Source organism: Cydia strobilella, chromosome 26, assembly GCF_947568885.1.
Source record: "Cydia strobilella chromosome 26, ilCydStro3.1, whole genome shotgun sequence".
NCBI lineage: Eukaryota > Metazoa > Arthropoda > Insecta > Lepidoptera > Tortricidae > Cydia > Cydia strobilella.
Genome location: NC_086066.1, coordinates 885,788 through 906,787, shown reverse-complemented (window position 1 = coordinate 906,787; position 21,000 = coordinate 885,788). Strand labels below are relative to the sequence as shown.

The 21,000-nt window shown below is 38.6% G+C and overlaps 1 protein-coding gene across 1 annotated transcript; it reads left to right on the top strand.

Moving 5' to 3' along the window:
- The first annotated feature begins 899 nt into the window (after nucleotides 1-899).
- Nucleotides 900-18,093, top strand: LOC134753180 (zinc finger protein 658B-like). The gene is made up of 11 exons (XM_063688977.1): nucleotides 900-1,127; nucleotides 2,813-3,033; nucleotides 3,460-3,643; nucleotides 4,532-4,720; nucleotides 11,676-11,768; nucleotides 12,463-12,552; nucleotides 12,857-13,024; nucleotides 13,670-13,810; nucleotides 15,911-16,012; nucleotides 16,595-16,690; nucleotides 17,558-18,093. The coding sequence occupies exons 1-11, from the start codon at nucleotides 993-995 to the stop codon at nucleotides 17,789-17,791; spliced, it is 1,653 nt and encodes a 550-aa protein (XP_063545047.1). The 5' UTR covers nucleotides 900-992; the 3' UTR covers nucleotides 17,792-18,093.
- Nucleotides 18,094-21,000: the final 2,907 nt, after the last annotated feature.

The window sequence follows — 21,000 nt, the reverse complement described above, 5'->3', positions numbered from 1 at the left end:
TCGTACGTAAGTGTGACAGGAGGCACCACCTCGAACGTGGTTCGCGGTAGGTCCTCATAGCGTCCGGTCCGGAACCGCCCGTCGCCGACCGCAATAGGCCATTTCGGGCATTTCGCTCGGAGGACGCGCCGTGTGCGCTCGTGTGGTTAGCCATGGGTACTCAGCAACATTTCTAAAGTTTGTCAAAGGACTGTCTCATTTCAAACATAGACAAAGAGAATCATACTATCTTTGTCTTACACTAGTACTAGCGCCCAAAAGAAAGGGATGGGTATAATTTTCCTGGTTGTTACTGACTGACAAATGGGTTTGACCAACTATAACAATTCATCAAATGAATCATCCTGAACACACTGTGGTCTGCCTGTCTGTAGCTCATACTATCTTTGTCTTACACTAGTACTAGCGCCCAAAAGAAAGGGATGAGTATAATTTTCCTGGTTGTTACTAACTGACAAATGGGTTTGACCAACTATAACAATTCATCAAATGAATCATCCTGAACACACTGTGGTCTGCCTGTCTGTAGCACCGTCTAGCAAGCACCTCAGACGGATCCACAGACCAAGGTCAGACGGTCTGAAGGTTTGTCAGCGACCGTCTACCACACACTTAATATTGCTTTTTTTCTTTGGCGTCTACTTGAACAATGTCCAACACTAAATTAAAGCCGCTATTCACTAGCAAACATAATGGTAGATTTTATTTTTATATTGCTGGCAACATTCTTATGTTGGCTGCATTGGAAGGGCGTCACTACCTTTTACTGAATTGACAACAATGATTTGCTGTTGCAAAAATGATATAATGCTGTATAAAACCTTAAGACGTTGACATAAATGTTAATTTTGCTTAAAATAAATGTGTGTAAGTTTGTAACCGCAATAAAACAAGACGGCCATTTTGTAGCTACGCACCGCAACAGATCCACGAAAAGTGAGCCATCCGACAGATTATATAAATAAAATCGCAAATTGTGTATCTGTATCGTAATGGATAAAGAGATTTCTAGCGTTGGAACTCAGTACATTATCTGTGAATGTGGTGATAATTTTCCAAATGAGAAGTTCCTGAATATACACCTGGCGAACGATCATGGTGAAGTGGACAGCTTTCTATGCGATGAAGTAAGTATAACCATTTTCTACAAGTTCGTTGTAATGGTTCCAATCGATAAAAACACGCTTCGTTTAGCCGGTATACTTTGTTTTGTTTACTATGTAAAGGTAGAAATATCTCAATTTATGATTATTTACACTCTTATCTAATGAAATTTTGGATGCACCGGGCATTGAGGTTTTTACGTATGTTCATTTATTATGCAAGCATTTTAAAATCTTACCGGCTTAATATGTCTAGCTAGACTTAGTTTTAAAGCTTAGGTTTTATTGAACACTAGCGACCCGCCCCGGCTTCGCACGGGTTACACAAATTATACGCCTAAACCTTCCTCAAGAATCACTATTGATAAGTGAAAAACCGCATGAAAATACGTTCAGTAGTTTTTGAGTTTATCACGAACATACATACACACGAACAGACAGACACGGCGGGGGACTTTGTTTTATAAGGTGTAGTGATAAGTATAACCTCTAGCTACCCGTAGTCAAAACCTATAAGCAAATGAATTTGTCTAATAAGTTTTTGTCAATAATTTCGGTTTTGGTACAAGCTTTTATCGCTGACTGTACTTTTCTTTCCACAGGCAACTAATACTCATCGGGACAATTATAAAAACCCCAAACACAATTAGATTTCGTTGTTTTATCACAGAGTTCCTATGGCCACATCCTGTCTCCATCATCAGATCAGCTCGATGGTACCATAATATTGCATTGTCACCCGACTTACATATGTATGCAAATTTTCAGCTTCATTGGAAGTCGGGAATTGGTCAAATTCAACTTGCAAGATTTGACCCACTAACATACATACATACATTGCAAGTTAATAAAAAGCTTGTAAAAAAGTGATAAAACACAAATAAATGCCCTTACCATGATTCAAACATTTACACCATTAAATAATTTTACAGTTTTTTTGTATGTTTGGGGTTAAGACACTATACATCTCTAAGTAATTGTAATACTTTAGTTTTATTTGATATTTGCAGTTAGATGTATTTGATAATGGGGTTGGCAACTGTCAAAGGTTTGCAGAGATGGCACCATCATAGACATGTTTCCTGTAACTTAATTAATTTTTTAGTAATACATATTTTAATTTTTAAGTTTGTATTTTAATTTTAATAGATTTTTATGTTTCAAAGCTTTTATGAGCCATGTTGCTTGAATTAAATGAATACAATACAATAGCTTGCCCCATTTTCTATGAGATTTGGCTTAAAGGGTTGGCATCCAGGGCATTGAAAAAACAAAAATTTGACACAATTCTAGGGGTCAGTGGCGTAACTAGGGGGGGGGGGGGGCAGAGGGGGCAAGTGCCCCGGGCGCCATCCAAGGGAGGGCGCCAAAATGGGCAAAAGGCAGCAGCAGGGAAACTTTTGTCAGTCGTGGGGCGCAAATTTGGTGACTGCCCTGGGCGCCATATCCTCTAGCTACGCCCCTGCTAGGGTTTGACAGGGCAAGCTATGCTGGCGCCATCTGCTAATTATTTCGACCGGCCAACCCCATTGTTGATGCGTTTTTTTTGCTTGTGTGTAAATTCCATGTTGACGTGTAAAAGTGCCATTGTGGCCTTTTTCCTGAATAAATGTTGAAGCTTGAAGCTACCTCCGTCATAGGCACGGTCACTGACTAAACTAGGACACTGTCAACTGACCTAACGTCCTAACTCCTGACTTAACTTCTAGTGCCCCGAAGCCTTCACAAGCAACAACAGCCTTAGCTACCACAAAAGAAGCCATGAGAAGACTAGACAAGCACCCGGGAGACCCGAGACGATCAAGACTTACAGTCGGAAGACTCCGATAAAGAAAGAACCGGTTGTGAAGAAACCTCCGGTCCTCAAGCTCAAGAACCTGAAGAGGATAGATTCTATCAGTCTGATTGAGAATTTGAAGTCGCTGGGAGGGTGAGTATTTATACTCTGTGAGTTGTAGACCTCGTGATAAGCTTGGAAACTAAGTGATGTTTTTAGCAAAAATTTCATTTTGGTACAAGCTTTTATTGCTGACTGTACTTTTCTTTCCACAGACAACTAATACTCATCGAGACAATTCTAAAAACCCCCAAAAACAATTAGGTTGCGTTGTTTTATCACAGAGTTCCTATGGCCACCTCTCTCTATCATCAGATCAGCTCCTTGGTACCATAATATTGCATTGTCATCCGACTTACACACGTATACAAATTTTCAGTAAAAACTGGATCGACAAAAAAAAACATTTAAGCATGGAATCTGGTCACAAAATTTCATGAGAATCGGTTGAGATTGGCGAGTAAGTAAGTTTTCTTTGCCCTAGTTTCACCTTATTTAACCTGCCACGTTAATTACCAGGATCATCAAAATAGAGCATGTTCAAAGCGCCCCAGACCCTGACCCTGACCCTGAACCAGAGCCAGAGCCTGAGCCTGAAACCGAGCCTGTCCTTGAGGAGATGGATGAAGGACAGGTGGTGGTGAAGAATGAGGCCATGGAGGAGAATGAGGAGACGGAGGAGATATACTACCAGTGTGATGTGGTAAGCATTATCAGCATACAGGGTGATTCGGGAGAGGTGAGCAGGATTAACACTGCATATTTAGTAAATTACGACCTGCCTTGGCTTCACGCGGATAGTTCTACTAATTTACACAAAACCTTTACAAATTATACATATAAACCTTCCTCTTGAATCACTCTCTGTTAAAAAAAAACGCATCAGAATCCGTTGCGTAGTTTTAAAGATCTAAGCTTACATAGGGACAGAAGGACGGACAGACAGCGGAAAGCGACTTTGTTTTGTACTATGTACAGTCTGGCAAAAAAGAGTAGAAATTAAAACGTGGTAACACTGTAGAGTAGAAATTAAAAAGTGGCAACACTGTAGTGTCGTCCCGTTTTTCTTAGATTGATTTGAAAGGGACGACACTACAGTGTTGCCACTTTTTAATTTCTACTCTTTTTTGCCAGACTGTAGTGATAAGCAACTGTTTCGTAACAGTATTAGCGAGATTAACGTTATTTTTTTTTGTAGTTTCAGGGACGCATAATGCTGTCCCTTTCTAATGTATGGTCCTAAATAGCCGAAAGGGGCTATCATTTCTAAGGGACAGTCCCTTTCGGCTATTTAGGGTTGTCAAAATTCAAGTCATTATCTTATCTATGGTCGTGCACGCAAAGGGACGTCAAGTTGTGCCAACACTAATAATTGCCCGGAGCAATGCTGAGCCGAACGAAGCAGAGAATGCCCGAAAGCATCAGGTTCTCTTAAATTACTAGACTTACATTGACCGGGATATAGACCGTGATTACCTTTTGTATTATTTATGAGCTCCCGATATTTCGACGCAGTTACATGCATCATGTTCACGGGTGATTGAAGATAGCGGGTCTCTTAAATTACTCTAATAACCAAATCTTTCCGCAGTGCAACTCCATATTCTACACAGAATGGGACTTCAACATCCACTACCAAAGCAAGCACGCGTTAAAACTCGAGCCCAGCTCCTCCGCCGAGCTAATCTTGGAGCAGCATCTCGTCAGCGACCACGGGGTTGAGGGCATCAAGACGGAGGCCGAAACTGAAGACACGGCTTATTACTACGAGTGTGAGCTGGTGAGTATTCTTGTACTATTTTTTGTTAAGCAGATACGTCAAGCGATACTAAAAAAATGTCAATAGGGTATTTGACTGTAGGGTCAAGGCGGGAACAGTGGCTTAGTCGCCCAAATATCGTCTCTCTCGTGTTGAAATTAGGTTGAGTGAGCCACTGTACCCGGCCTTTTTCTACCAAACCACTGTTACCTCCTTGACCCTTTTTAAAATGAACCGTTAAACATCATGCCAGAAATAAAGCTCCAGAAGATTAATAGAGAAACGTATACAGCAGTTATTTTTAAACACAATTTCTATCTTAAAACCCGTATAAAACTGTAACGAGTAGGTAATTTGATTGTGACATTGCTAGTGTTTCATATAAATTCCATAGCAGCAAATCGTTTTGAAAGTTCGAAAAAAGAAACTGATTTGACTAGTAGTCACCCTATTAAAGTAAAATGAAAAATTCACCGCTTCGGGCAAGACTCCAGCTCCTCCTCTCCACTCCACTCCAGGCTAATCACTCAAAACCCTATGTCACAATTTTTTGTTTATTGTAATAAAGGCGTAATTTTTGCAGTACTTTATGGCCTACTAAAATAAGGGAAAACATAGGTGGTTAGTATAGATCAGTGGTTCTCAAAGTTGACTGGGCTCTGACCCAAATCTATCTAACAAAAAGTGCCAAATTCAGGACCCACCTCTTGGCCGTCTTAAAAAGGGGGCGTAAAATAGTATTGGTAACGCTCAGATAGTTCGATCGGTCGGAATGTCGTCAGGGCACACTCAATATTCGCTCGCCACCCACCAATGGGTCGCAACCCATAGTTTGGGAAATGCTGGTATAGATGACCACTGACCACCATGACGAAAAGAGATAACCAACTGAGCTACCAAAAAATTCGAATGCTTCCGTGGATTATATGGTTAAGAGAGATTGTCCCAATGTTCCAAAAGGACAAGTTTAAATCATGCACGAAGCAGTAAATATTAAAAAATTTCCTTTAATAATTTTTTTTAAAGTATTCTTTTAAACTACACATCGAGCACTTGCTAAAGACGTCCGGTAAAGATCCCCGAACAGGATCAGCATTGTATGGAAGCGGCTTTTTAGCGGAGGGCGGAGGCTCTTAATTCGCTTTCCCGCTTAAGACGCGTTTTAGACGTAGTCCCTTCAGAATCTTCTTACGCGGACTCTACTGTATGATGTTGTTTTAGTTTTCTCTTCTGCATTAAATTCGATAAAGCTTGTAAATTGACATTTTATTTCGATGAAACCATTAAATCTTTTTATTAACATTTGCTGAAGCTTTTAGTCCCAGCAAAAAAATGCTAATTAACTGTCAATGTCAACAGCATAATAAAGTTATAAATTATCATTAAAATAAAAAGTCAATTTTGGCTTGACAGGGGAAAGAAGAGATGCACAAACCAGCACCGAGAACTGTCACAGGAGGCATGTCAGTCACCAACACATTCCAAATGACAGATTCTGTCAAACCAGACGATGTTGAAAGATCCGACAAAACGGAAATGACAGGTCAGGTACGAGAACATTCAGAAAATGATAAAGAATTGACACAGAATTCAGAACCATCTCAAACTGTCAATTTGGAAGGCAGTAAAGATGCAAATACTGTTCAAACTACAGATAATATCGTAGACGTTAATATACATGTCAAATTAGAATTAGCGGGCAACGAACATGAAACAGATTTACTAAAAGTAGTAGGAGAAAAGGAAATAAAGAAAAAAGGTAGACCAAAGAAAAAGAAACGCGGCAGACCACTAACTTACGACGTATACGCTAACATGCCTCCAGGGCTACGCAGGTATCAGATTGAAAAACTAGCTAAAGAAAGAAAAATACAAGCAAGAAAGGAACAGATAAGAGCAGCGTCGAGGGCTTATAATAAGAAAATTGGTGTTGAAAAGCGCAAAGAAGCGACCGCTAAGTATAAAAGGAATAACCCAGAACGAGCAGCGGAAATTAGCAGGAAATCATCCGCTAGATATAAAATGAATAATCAAGAAAAAGTTGCTGAAATTAATAGAAAATCAAGTGCTAAATATGCTAGGCGTCACCCAGAAGTGGCAAGGAGGGCTAGTAAGAAATATTACGAGAAGAAGAAATTGGAAAAGTTGGGAATTAAAGTGGAAGTTAGTGAAATGGAAGTGGAAGTTAGTGAAATTAAAGTGGAAGTTAGTGAAATGAAAGTGGAAGTTAGTGAAGTGGAAGCTGAATTTGAAAGTATTTTAGGTTTTTAGTAGATTCTATATTGATTTTTAAGGAGTTAAAAACGAAAAGTAAATTTATATTAATTTCATGCTAACATTTTTTTTTGTACAATAAAGTGATTTACTACTACTACTACTAAAAGTATAGATTTAATTCGAAACAGGAATAGCGTAAAAGAGTATGTTATATTCCTACTATTCCTAGATCAGTTTGTACAACTATACCTAGTACAGGACAAATCTTGCAAGTTAAATTTGACCAACCTCCCGGTTTCCGATGAAGCTGAAAATTTGAATGCATATGTAAGTCGGGTGACAATGCAATATTATGGTACCATCAAGCTGATCTAATGATGGAGATAGGAGTGTGATAATACAAAGCAACCTAAGTGTACCTATTTTATAAATGCTTATAGTTTTAGTTATACTTCTGTATGTATTTTAGTTTTAATGAATAAAACATTTGATTCTTGTGTTTGGGGTTGTTAGAATTGTCTCAATGAGTATTACTTGTCTGTGGAAAGAAAAGTACAGTCAGCAATAAAAGCGGTAATGATTCTTTTGTCGAAAACTTATTATTATCCATATTGTACTTGTAGAATGGTGGATAAATTTTTCTGTGTTGATTTATTATTTCCCGTTGTCCAAGGAACAATTGTGCTACAGTTTGTTAGAAGTAATGTTGTATCATGTTCTATTACACGCTTAATAGATAGTCCATTATTAAAATTGGTTATGACTGCTACAAAAATGCACGTTTGATAAATTTAAACACCATAAAATCAGGGTTCTGTGTAATATGTTTGAGCAAAAAGATTTCACACAAACACAGAGAGAGGTCGCACGGGACCGAGAAAAGTGGCGCTGTCTTGTGTCGGAGGCCAAGTCTCATTTTTTTGCGGTTTCAGAACCGCAAAAAGTGTAACGTACACTTAAAAGACTGAAACCGCAAGAAATTAGACTAAAACCGCAAGAAGTTAATCGCAGTGCGTTTTAAACCTTTAGGTCGCTGAGCCAACGGAGTGAGGATGTTTAATTATACCTAATAAGGTCATGTAGAGTAAGACTTACATAGTTTATTTTGCTCAGGGCAAAGAGTGTAAGGATTCCCTGCAACATTTCTTGCCCCATTACATTAAAGATTTATTTACGCATTATTATTCACAACGACGGGACTTAATCGCGTTATAGTATATTATACAATCGTGATATAATAGAGAGCTTTTCAGTCGAGTACCGTGTTTAAACAACGAAGCTTGCTGAGTTGCTTAAGTTAAGGTACGAGATTGAAAAGCTTGATTATATCACTATTGTATACAATACTTTTTCTACGAGACAAAAAAATAATACTTTCAACTAGTAGAATCATATAGGTAAACAAACCAAAAGTATACAGCTAAGATACGCGAGCTGCCGCAGCCCGCGATACCTTCATACAGTTCATACCGATGCCCCGGCCGCCGGGCCCGGCGCCCCCGGCGGGTTGGTCAACGACACCTCCGAGTAACTCATGAGGCCCTGGTACCTGCTCCTTGCTAAATTCAATTTTAAGACAGTTTTTTTCTCGATTTTGCCCACCGTAGCCTATGGAGACTAACAAGCAACGCTAAGTGGTTTTCGTAGGGTATGGATGTTGCTATATGAAGGGTTTCACATGCGCGTTTCTGACTTATGAAGCAATTGTTTCTACTACAACATAAAATAGAATGTTTTTGTTGGCCAACCAATCACAAAGCAGATGCAATAAATCGAGTCTCCTCGAAATGTATGAAGTTCTATTTTCAAAAATTTTATAATTGACTAAACCGTATCGATAAAATTCTTTACAGTACATATGGTGCTACTTTCTCGCACTAGTGCGTAAAATGAACTTTTCGTGCATATGTCGAAAGTTTAAAGGGCCATATGTACTGTAAAACGTTGTTCAATACACGTGTGAAAAGGTAATTCGCAACTAGTGTCGATTTAAAACACTCCCTGCGGTCGTGTTTTAATTTATCGCCACTCGTATCGAATTTCCTCTTTTCCGCACTTGTATCGAAAATAACTATTTCTTGACGGACTTGAGGGCGGTGTTGCCCGTAGCCAATGTCACGTAAAAGGGTAGGAACAAAATAAATGCTCTTAGAGAACGACGCTGTTCGGTGGTTGTTGTAGTTGTCTCGTAAAACCGATAGCTGGATTTTACGAGAAGCACGTGGACTACCGGCCGTTGACTCCAAAATGGTGGTTAAACACGCTTTGAGATTAATTCTCCATTCACTGCACAGTGCACACTACCACATTAGATTATTGTATAATAAAGCTATCGATATTTAATGAGCAAAAAACAAAGGTATTAATCACGAGGCTACTATCAAGATGGCGTTCGAACCGGAAGTCTATTGATAAAATTCTTATGCTTGAGTCGGAAGTGCCATAGACTATCCAACGTTGAAAGGAGTAAGGTTGTAGTGTTGCATGTGAAGTTGTAATACACAGATTATACTCGACGAGTAGAAAAAATAAGTTTTAAATTTACCTCCGATAATGAGCAAAAATGTGACGTTTTCAACCAAAAGGTACCACATTGTCGCTAGTAGATAAGGTTGATTTCAAATTTAAGCTATATGGAAATAGCGCCTTATTGACGACCGCCAATAAGTACCCTTTTGGTTGAGAATGGCAATCGTGAATGTTTAAATCAGTGATTTATTTACGTTCTCTAAAAAGTATAAAAAAACGTATGCATATTATCAAAGATAGATATAACTCCGTAATAGATGGATACAGTCTAAGGAAAAAACGTGCCTCGAAAGTCCACGAAAATTTGATTCTTGATCAGAGGGCGCCACTAGTTTTGGCCTACTCTCGTATAGACGGCGTTGACGGTTTCGTTTGTTATTTATAATTTTAACGCATATTAGAGAAAGAACATGGGTCAAAATCATATAAAAATAATTAATGCAAATAAAAAAATCATTTATCCATATTTAAATACATTTTAACGTATTTTTATAAATCTTTATTTTTAGTTTTAAAGTATGTCGATAGATGGCAGTGAATTTACAGCGGTTACAAAATTTACTATGACAGTACCGCTCTATCTTATTATATCCTCTTTGATATTATGTAAAGACAGAATAGTAACGCTATATACTAACGCAGTAAAGTAACGCAATTTATTATGAATTATTATTTAAGTTATTGTTGTTGGTATCATGCTTAATTAATAAACAACAGCAACAAAATGTTAATACGTCTACGAACACCTGCGATCATTAATTAATGTAATCAATATATAAATATGTATAAAATAAAAACTGTGTTTCATTTAAGTTCATTATATTTGATGATACGAGTAAAAAAAACGCGAGTGACTAAAAATACGTGAGTAAAACCGCAAAGTTTGCTAAGATACGAGTAAAGTTTGCAATTTTTTTTATTGCTAATTAATAAATTATAAAAAAATTACGAAATGATTTTTGTTGATCTATTTTGTTATTCTATGATCTGTCCCCTCAAAAGTTACCTGCACGTCTGAGACTAGAATTCTTTGCCCAATACATTCCTAATTTATTTGATTTAGGTATATAAAAGTTATGTTTTTCCTATTACTTAGGTAAATTAATTTTCTTATGTAGGTATCTGTTTCTTTTCTTGATGGACTTGAGGGCGGTGTTGCCCGTAGCCAATGTCACGTAAAAGGGTAGGAACAAAATAAATGCTCTTAGAGCACGACGCTGTTCGGTGGTTGTTGTAGTTGTCTCGTAAAACCGATAGCTGGATTTTACGAGAAGCGCGTGGACTACCGGCCGATGACTCCAAAATGGTGGTTAAACACGCTTTGAGATTAATTCTCCATTCACTGCACACTACCACATTAGATTATTGTATAATAAAGCTATCGATATTACACTTTAAACAATATTAATGAGCAAAAAACAAAGGAATTAATCACGAGGCTACTATCAAGATGGCGTTCGAACCGGAAGTCCATAGGTATCTGTATCGAATATGTGGCCATAAACAATTCTTATTCTATGAGTCACTGACTTACATATTTGTACCAAATTTCAACTGTCGGCCGGTAAGTAGTTTTTGACAAAATATTTTTTTCTCCAAAATTTAAATAGACAAATAAGTCATATAGTACCATCTTACACTAATGGACATAGCCCTACAGTAAGCTCAAGAAGGCTTGTGTTGTGGGTACTAAGACGACGATATATACAGGGTGGCAAAAAAATAAGTGCATTCCCGTTGCCAGGGAGGTTTTGGGATTATACTGAGCCACTTTTCCCTCTCATAGAAAATGGACCAGCCAAAATGTATGAAAAAGCCAATTTTTTTTCGCGATTTGGGGGTTGGTCCCATAGTAAAAGTGCCTCAGTATAATCCCAAAACCTCCCTGACACCGGGAATGCACTTGTTTTTTAGCCACCGTGTATAATAGGTCGATAACTAGATATACTGAAATACGTAGAAAATATCCATAACTTAGGAACAAATCTATGCGATAAACACACATACAAATGCCCTTATCAGGATTCGAGCCTAGTGTTCCTTTTAAGTGACGGAACCCTAAAAACTAATGTTGCTTTATCGTCGTATTTTATTGTAGGGTCAAGGAGGGCACAGTGGCTCGTTAGAAAAAGGCCGGGTACAGTGGCTCACTCAACCTAATTTCAAAACGATGTTTGGGCGACTGAGCCACTGTTTCCGCCTTGACCCTAATGTAATATCTTGTTGACAGTGCCACAAAATCTTCGCCAGCGAGAAGTATTTCAACGTCCACTACAACAAGACGCACAGCGGCGTCCTGCTGCCGGTCACTGAGGAGGACGAGGTATATTAATATTAATTTAAAAATTATAAAAACCAAAAAAGACAATAAAAACCGGCCAAGTGCGAGTCTGACTCGCGCCCGAAGAGTTCCGTGCCATTGCGCAAAAAAAACGACAAAAAAATCACGTTTGCTGTATGAGAGCCCCACATCACATTTTAAGAGATGTTTTTTAGGGTCCAAAGGGTAAAAACGGGATCCTATTACTAAGACTCCGCTGTCTGTTCGTCTGTCATCAGGCTGTAACTCATGAACTGTGATAGCTAGACAGTTGAAATTTTCACAGATGATGTATTTCTGTTGCCGCTATAACAACAAATACTAAAAACAGAATAACATAAATATTTAAGTGGAGCTCCCATACAACAAACGTGATTTTTTTGCCGTTTTTTGCGTAATGGTACGGAACCTTTCGTGCGCGAGTCCGACTCGCACTTGGCCGGTTTTTTAGGGTTCCGTACCCAAAGGGTAAAAACGGGACCCTATTACTAAGACTCCGCTGTCTGTCTGTCCGTCTGTCTGTCACCAGGCTGTATCTCATAAACCGTGATAGGTAGACAGTTAAAATTTCCATTGCCGGTATAACAACAAATACTAAAAATTAATTTGTACTGAACCCTCTCAGTGGGCGAGTCCGACCCGTACTTGTCCAGTTTTGTTATGATATGTAAAAGAATTGATGTTCTTTTGCGTGCAGATAATAGAAGAACAATCCCAGGAGCCTGCGCCCGCACCGGAGACCAAACCCAAGGCCCCCGAGCAGGTCATCTACTATAAATGTGACCTGGTAAGAATACACATAGTAACTTGACTATACCGTTTTGCTTAAACTACGTCCAAAAGAGAGGAACCTTACAAAGAACCGCAGCCAAATAACACTAAACCCTACTCATAGTGCTGTGTTGAGTAAGGTTGCCAGAGCTCAACGAGGGTGAGGAGTGTTAGGGTCGGCAACGCGCATGTAACACCTCTGGTGTTGCAGGCGTCCACAAGCTACGGGGACTGCTTCTCTATTCTTACTCCTTATGACTTATCTACTTATGACTTTGTCCCTATTCACCCCGGTTTATGGGTGTCATGTTTAATTTCAGTGCAAAATCCTGTACCCGAGCGAAAAGGCCTACAACTTGCACTTCGACAAGAAGCACGGTGGGCAAAGTTGCCAGGATGCCCAGACCACAGGCTTCCAGCTGTTGGAGCAAGAGCTCGCAGAAAGTTATGGGGTCACAGTGCCTCTGGAGGTGTTCTCTTGTGAATTCGTAAGTTTCGGTCTTACTATAAATCTCTACTTTTTAAAAGAAAGTTGGGCAATGTTGCCAGATAATGCAGACTTCGTGTTATTCTTTAAGATTTGTTATTTTGCAAAAGAAATTTAGGCAAAGTTGCAACATAAGCAGACTAGGTTACTCTTCAAGACATGGTCAAAGTTAGGCCTAGAACTAGAATGTATAGTATGGCAAATTGCTCTTTAACAAGACGCACGGTGGGCAAAGTTGCCAGGAGGTGCAGACGGTTGTGGCCAGTGTCTTTGGATGTGTTCTCGTGCGGATACGTAAGTTAAAAAAAATAGTAACTATACTAACTATTAGGTACATTTTTTATATCATATTTTAATACTGTCTTCGGTTACCGCGATAGTTACTCATGAAATAAAACTATGAAAACGGATTGACCCGTTGACCACAAACGCTGTAAAGGGTTCGAAACGTCGGGATGTATTATAAATTCAATATACGCGATATAATCCGTTTTCATAGTTTTATTTTATGTCATATTTTGTTGTTATTCACAAGTTTTTTCATATTCTAAATTGTCTTGTGTTCTGCGCATGCAATAACACGTCCACATGACTCCATGGGTCCATTGATGACTAAATGATTCTAATTTGTTTTTTTTTTTTGTAGTGCTCAAAAACCTATACGATGAAGCGCTCCTTCCAACTCCACCGCAAGCGAGTGCACGCAGAGGAGCTCCGCTCACACGCGGAGCAGGGCAGGGCCGCCAACAGGAGCAAGGTGTGCGACGTGTGCGGCCGCGCTTACAACGTGAGTTATACTTTACCCAGAGGGTAACTTTGCCCGCTGCGAAAAAAAAGGGTGCTTACAACGTTAGTCCCACAACATTGCCCGCGGAGAAGCTCGGCTGCGCCCACATCGTGAATTTGTACAACTTTGCCCGGGTAAAGCGTTTTATTTTAGAATACCTAAAATTGATTTACCTAATGTTGAAACACCGATGCTCGATTCACCTTACTTTAAATTACCTAACGATAATTTTACCTAAACATTGAATGACCTAAGCTAAAATAACCTAATGGACAAAATACCTAAAGTCGATATACATACCTAATGGACATAATACCACAGAATATCATAATACCACAGGCAGTGCCGGCCCGAGTCCTTGATCAGGGTAGAGCGAAATCGGGTTTTGGCGCCCTTCGTTGAAGCTTTTTACCCAAAAGCAAAACGAACCGTATTTTGGACCCGCGTCACACTCGCGTCTTTTAAAACTATTTTTTTTCTCATTTGCCATTTTGGCGCCCCCTTGCCATTCGGCGCCTAGAGCGGCCGCTCCACTCGCTCTACCCTAGATCCGGCCCTGACCACAGGATCTTTTTAAGGAAGATTATCACCCTGCCTAGCGCATACATGCTTAACGCCCGCAAATATGTGAGAGCAAACCTGAACACATACACCACTCATTGCAGTACCCGTCGAAGTAATCTTTTAGTCGTGCCGCGTTGCAGATTCGCAAAAACTCGAGGGTCGCTCGGTGTCACGGGTGCAAGATTATATAACTCACTACCTATGGAGTTAAAACTAGTACGAAGCGATATCGCTTTTGCAAAACGTCTAAAAACGTTACTAACAAACCTCGCTTGCTATACCATTGACGAATTTGTCGAAGCGTGTAGTGACTAAATTGAAAATCTAAACCTGTTGTTCGGCCTTGTACGATATTAATTATAACTGTGTGTACCTATTATGTACCTACCCAATGTTGTGAGAATTGTATTAAATTGTATATACTTATGAAACTTGACATGTAAAATACTATGTTTTATCAAAGATAGATATAACTCCGTAATAGATGGATACAGTCTAAGGAAAAAACGTGCCTCGAAAATCACGAAAATTTGATTCTCGATCAGAGGGCGCTACTAGTTTTGGCCTACAGTCGTATAGATGGCGTTGACGGTTTCGTTTGTTATTTAACAATTTTAACGCATATCAGTGAAAGAACATGGGTCAAAATCATAAAAATAATTAATGCAAATAAAAAAAATCATTTATCTATATTTAAATACATTCTATCGTATTTTTATAAATCTTCATTTATAGTTTTAAAGTGTGTCGACAGATGGCAGTGAATTTACTGGGGTTACAAAATTTACTATGACAGTAACGCTCTAGTATCAGTTACTCTATGGTTTTATGAATAAAAGCTTGAATCTTGAATAAATAATAGTACTACCATACAGAAAGGAAACTTCCTACCAAACCGAAGTTTGTCAGCGATTCAATTCAATTCAATGTTTTATTGATAAAATATATATTCAGGGACGAATCACGCTGTCCCTTTCTAATGTATGGCGCTATCCCTTTCGGCTATTTAGGTTTGTCAAAATTCAAGGCATCTTATCTGTGGTGCACGCAAAATGAGGTCGCATTGTGTCAACCCTAATAATTGCTCGGAGCAATGCTGAGCCGAAAGGTGCCGAGAAAGCCCGAAAGGAGGAGTGTCTCCCCACTGATAATACCTAAAGTCTATATACCTTTTTAGGGTTCCGTACCCAAAGGGTAAAAACGGGACCCTATTACTAAGACTCCGCTGTCTGTCTATCTGTCTGTCTGTCTAAAACTAAAAACGGAATAAAATAAATATTTAAGTGCGGCTCCCATACAACAAACGTGATTTTTTTGCCGTTTTTTTGCGCAATAGTACGGAACCCTTCGTGCGCGAGCCCGACTCGCACTTGGCCGGTTTTTTTTGTGCCAAATTAAGGGTTAAAGTACAAAGAGAGCCTTTACCAGCTGGTGTGGTTAAAATTTAATTTTATTCCATAAAATATTTAACTAGCTCCAAACTGAGAAAAGAATGTTTTAAAATGAAAACCATCAAATATATATGTGTTGTTGCAGTCTAACGCAGCGCTGCGCTACCACCAGCGCCGCCACACCGGGGAGAAACCCTACGCCTGCACCATCTGCCCCAAGAAGTTCACAATGCCCATGTTTCTGCAGGTACTTTACCTAAAAATCTTACCTAAGTTTGTTTCTGCAATAAATCCATGAATTCACAAATCCATTGATCCATGAATAATGTAATCTAATTTAATTTTCAATTCAATTTAATTTTTATTTTTATTTTATTTTATTATAAACCTACTAACCTTAGTTATAAGTAAAACATAAAATATGTAACTAACAATATGTGGATCTTGGTTATCTAAATAAAGAACTTTTATTTATTTATTTAATAAAAAACATAAATAACGCTAATTAAAAAAAAATAGTAAAAAATTTAGGCCCAGGCCACACATGTCACGCGAGTGACTTAAATACGTGAGTTAAACCGTATAGGGAGCGTGCATGTTATAGAGGGCAGCACAGAAGCCATCAGATTTTTGGCGCGAGGCGTAAATGTGATGTTTATGCTTCCGATGTAGCTCACAAGAAAACGTACGAGAACACTAGATGGCAGTTGCTTTGTCAATGTACATGTTTATGTTTTCGAATCAGGCCACAAGAGGGCAGACCCTCCAACGCGCATGGTCCCTGACAAAGTTTATATTCGAAAATAAGAAATGCTTATTTATTTTTTAGATCCACATGAGAACACACACGGGGGAGAAGCCATACGAATGCCCTCACTGTCCCAAAGCTTTCACCAACAAAGCGGCGCTCATCAGACACGATCGGGTAAGATTTTGTTTTTATTACTTATTATTTCGTCTGTGGAGAAGTTTTTTACGTACCACTTTAGTGAATTACCTCTTCAGTTCGATGAAATTTAAATCCTATTCAATCGGAACGGAATCCTATTATTTATAATCATGCAGCAGTTACGTATATATTATAATCAAAGATAGATATAACTCCGTAATAGATGGATACAGTCTAAGGAAAAAACGTGCCTCGAAAATCAAGAAAATTTGATTCTCGTTCAGAGGGCGCTACTAGTTTTGGCCTACAGTCGTATAGATGGCGTTGACGGTTTCGTTTGTTATTTAACAATTTTAACGCATATCAGTGAAAGAAAATGGGTCAAAATCATCAAAATAATTAATGCAAATAAAAAAAATCATTTATCTATATTTAAATACATTTTATCGTATTTTTTTACAAATCTTCAATTTTAGTTTTAAAGTGTGTCGACAGATGGCAGTGAATTTACTGGGGTTACAAAATTTACTATGACAGTACCGCTCTAGTATAAGTTACTCTATGATTATAACAAAATATGTTTAACCCTCGCGCCTCGAAACCCTCGCAACGCTCAAGAACACACTTTTCGAACCACTCGCTACAATTTTGGAATATTAGCACGAATAGCTCCCTTAATAACTTATAACTCGGTTATTTGCCAATTGTGACGTTTTCAATCAAAAGTTATCACATTATCGCTTACCATAAGGACGAAAATTGCTCGTATCTTTATACGAAAAACCCGTCAGAGCGTCCTTGTGGCAAGCGACGTTTTGCTCGAAAACAACACAACCGTTGTACTCATTTACAAGAAAAACGGTGAAAGAGTAGTTAAAATTAATATTTATTGTTTCTTTTCAGGTCCACACCGGTGTGAAACCCTACCAATGCCCTGAATGCGGTAAACTGTTCACGCAGTCCAACTCGATGAAGCTGCACGTGAGCACCGTGCACCTCAAGCTGCCGGCGCCCTACAAGAGCCGGAGCCGCCGCGACCGCAGCGAGGCGCGCGCGCGGCAGAGGGCTAACAAGTCGCACCACGCCCACGCCGAGGGGGAGGGGGAGGGGGAGGAGGAACTCGTTTTAGGGGAATAGACTTTCACACTATTCTGAAATGAAGTTTGTAATTAAACCTTTGTGACAAAACCTTCAAGTAAAGAGCGTACTCCCATCTTAAAGGCCGGCAACGCACTTACAACCCCTAGCTCTGGTGTTGCGGGTGTCCATGGGCGGCGGCAATCGCTTACCATCGGGTGATCCGTCTGCTCGTTTGCCTCATATATCATTTAAAAAAAAACGGGAATATACTTAACAGTCACCATCAAATGGGAACGGCCAAGGGGGCGTCCATTAATTACGTGAGACGTTCAGAGTGGAGGGGGTCAAGCCGATATCACCAAAGATCACGTGGGGGAGGGGGGGGGGGTCGCAGTCGCAGCAAATTACAAGTTTTTTTTTAAACGCTAGCAAATTACCGTAAAATATGTTCCTAAGACTAAAATATGGCAAAATCTAACACAACCAACAAAATACTACTAAATCGGAGTCATCGGGCGCCGGTCCGTCACCGTCAACGCAAGCTCGTGATGACACTCCTCGGCACGGAGTGAAACATGTCGAGCGTTTTTCGACTTAAAATACGTAAGTGACCCGTTATTAATATATTTAAAATACTACTCTTAAAAAAAAATAGAGTGCGTATGTTGAGTGCTTATGCTATAAATTCTTCACCCAATAACTTGTGCCCTATAAGAGCAATAGTCGAAGGAACAGGAGCGAGGCGAGGGCGCGCCAGAGGGCGCTCGAGTGCCCGCACGAGGGGAGCTCGTTTTAGGAAACGGCTTTAGATTATTCTAAAATGAAGTTACAAACAAAAAACAAACAAATGTGAATTACGATCTCCATGAAATAATATGTGGTATTTTCTATAAAAAGGGACCTTATTGTCTCTGGCGGCAGAACATTGCAGTAATACTCCCTATTGGAACTTAGTCCATTTTCGTTGGTGTGCAAAGCGCCATCTTTAAAAAAATGGTGTAAAATTTACAAATTATCAATATAACACATTAAACTTTTGTACACATGTTTATTGTCATTAAAGTAAAATAATGAAATTTAATCGCGTAAGACCCGTTAATGGTATTAATTATCAATAAGTTGTATTTATAATTAGGATAATTTTATGAAATAAAAAGGTTGTTTCGATATTATGTTTTAATTTCAGTGGTTAAAATTTCCATATTATCATAGAGTAACTTATACTAGAGCGGTACTGTCATAGTAAATTTTGTAACCCCAGTAAATTCACTGCCATCTGTCGACACACTTTAAAACTAAAAATGAAGATTTATAAAAATACGATAAAAAGTATTTAAATATAGATAAATTATTTTTTTATTTGCATTAATTATTTTTATGATTTTGACCCATGTTCTGTCACTGATATGCGTTAAAATTGTTAAATAACAAACGAAACCGTCAACACCATCTATACGACAGTTGGCCAAAACTAGTAGCGCCCTCTGAACGAGAATAAAATTTTCTTGATTTTCGAGGCACGTTTTTTCCTTAGACTGTATCCATCTATTACGGAATCTATCTTTGATATTATAAATAAAAACCGGCCAAGTGCGAGTCGGACTCACGCACCGAGGGTTCCATACTTTTTAGTATTTGTTGTTATAGCGGCAACAGAAATACATCATCTGTGAAAAATTCAACTGTCTAGCTATCACGGTTCATGAGATACAGCCTGGTGACAGATAGACAGACGGACGGACAGCGGAGTCTTAGTAATAGGGTCCCTTTTTTACCCTTTGGGTACGGAACCCTAAAAACCCTATGAGTTCTATGACGTTAAAGTCGTCGTCAATAGAACTTGCAAATATTGTAAACAAATATGACAGTTTTTTTAGCGTTTGACACATAACCTAACATTTTTACGAAGGTTATTTTCCCTGAAATATTAATAATTAACATTTAATTTAAATGGACTTCCGGTTCGAGCGCCATCTTGATAGTTAGCATCGTGATTAATTACTTTGTTTTTTGCTTATTAATATTGTTTAAAGTGTAATATCGATAGCTTATTATACAGTAAACTAATGTGGTAGTGTGCAGTGAATGGAGAATTAATTTTGAAGCGCGTTTAACCACCATCTTGGAGTCAACGGCCGGTAGTCCACGTGCTTCTTGTAAAGACTAGCTATCGATTTACAAGAGCTAACAAATCACCGTACACTGTCTTGTACAACCGTACAATTTTTGTCGTTTGTAAACCTCTCAATACCTTGATACTGGCGAAATAGTCCCACTGGGCTGAAGCCATAATTTTAAAAGAAGAAGAAGATTTAATTTAAATAAAATATATATATAAGTATTTAAGTATATAGACTGTTAATAAGGTCATGGTTGTCCTTTTACAGAGCGAGATTACGAAGTAATGAAGGTAAAATGGTTTGTTTACAATATTTACAAGTTCTATTGACGACGACTTTACCATTTGTGACGTTTTCAACCAAAAGGGTACTTATTGTCGCTTGTCAGTAAGGCGCTATTTCCATATAGCTTCAATTAGAAATCAACCGACAATGTGGTACCTTTTGGTTGAAAACTTCACATTTGTATACTCTTTCAAAGTCTATACCTACAGTCAGCAACAGAAATTGCTAAGCGGGCGAGGTGTTCAAAATGATCTTGACGCGACTATTGTTAAGAGAATACGAGCGACCGTGATACAAATTCCAATAGATTTTTGAAGGAAAATTAGGCAGTAATATAAAAGCATGATTTTATCATCTGTTTATTATTCTTTGGTAGGTACATACATTAAATAGATAAGATGATCCAGTTTTGACAACTAATATTACATTTAATAGACTTCGATGTGTCAAATCGACCCATAAATAAGAAAGATATATATATATATATATATATATATATTATAACATTTATATCGCACGTACAAACTACGTGAAGTGAGAAGTATCAAAAAGTAGAAATCCTAGGTAAATTCACCAGGCCCGATTTTAAACTCGCGATGGAAAAAGAGCCCCAATGGAGTTGGCCGGTCGAACTATTACAGATGGCGCCAGCATAGCTTCTCCTGTCCTTGTCTAGAATTGTCAAATTTGTTTATTTTTATTTTACGGCCAGGATGTTAAGCCCTTTAAACCAAATCTCATAGAACTAAACTAGAGACAGGTAAATACCATGCTGGCGCTATCTATATGCAAACCTTTGACAGTTTGCCAACGCCATTTAGTTGGAGTTTTTAATTTTAAAAGTTATATACATACAATCGA

What these genes read in the sequence shown, in the direction of transcription:
- LOC134753180 (XM_063688977.1), top strand. Translation starts at nt 993, where the DNA reads ATGGATAAAGAGATTTCTAGCGTTGGAACTCAGTACATTATCTGTGAA. An exon ending in CGGTCACTGAGGAGGACGAG is followed by an intron (nt 11,769 to 12,462) that starts GTATATTAATAT and finishes TTTTGCGTGCAG; the next exon opens with ATAATAGAAGAACAATCCCA. An exon ending in AGGTGTTCTCTTGTGAATTC is followed by an intron (nt 13,025 to 13,669) that starts GTAAGTTTCGGT and finishes TTTTTTTTGTAG; the next exon opens with TGCTCAAAAACCTATACGAT.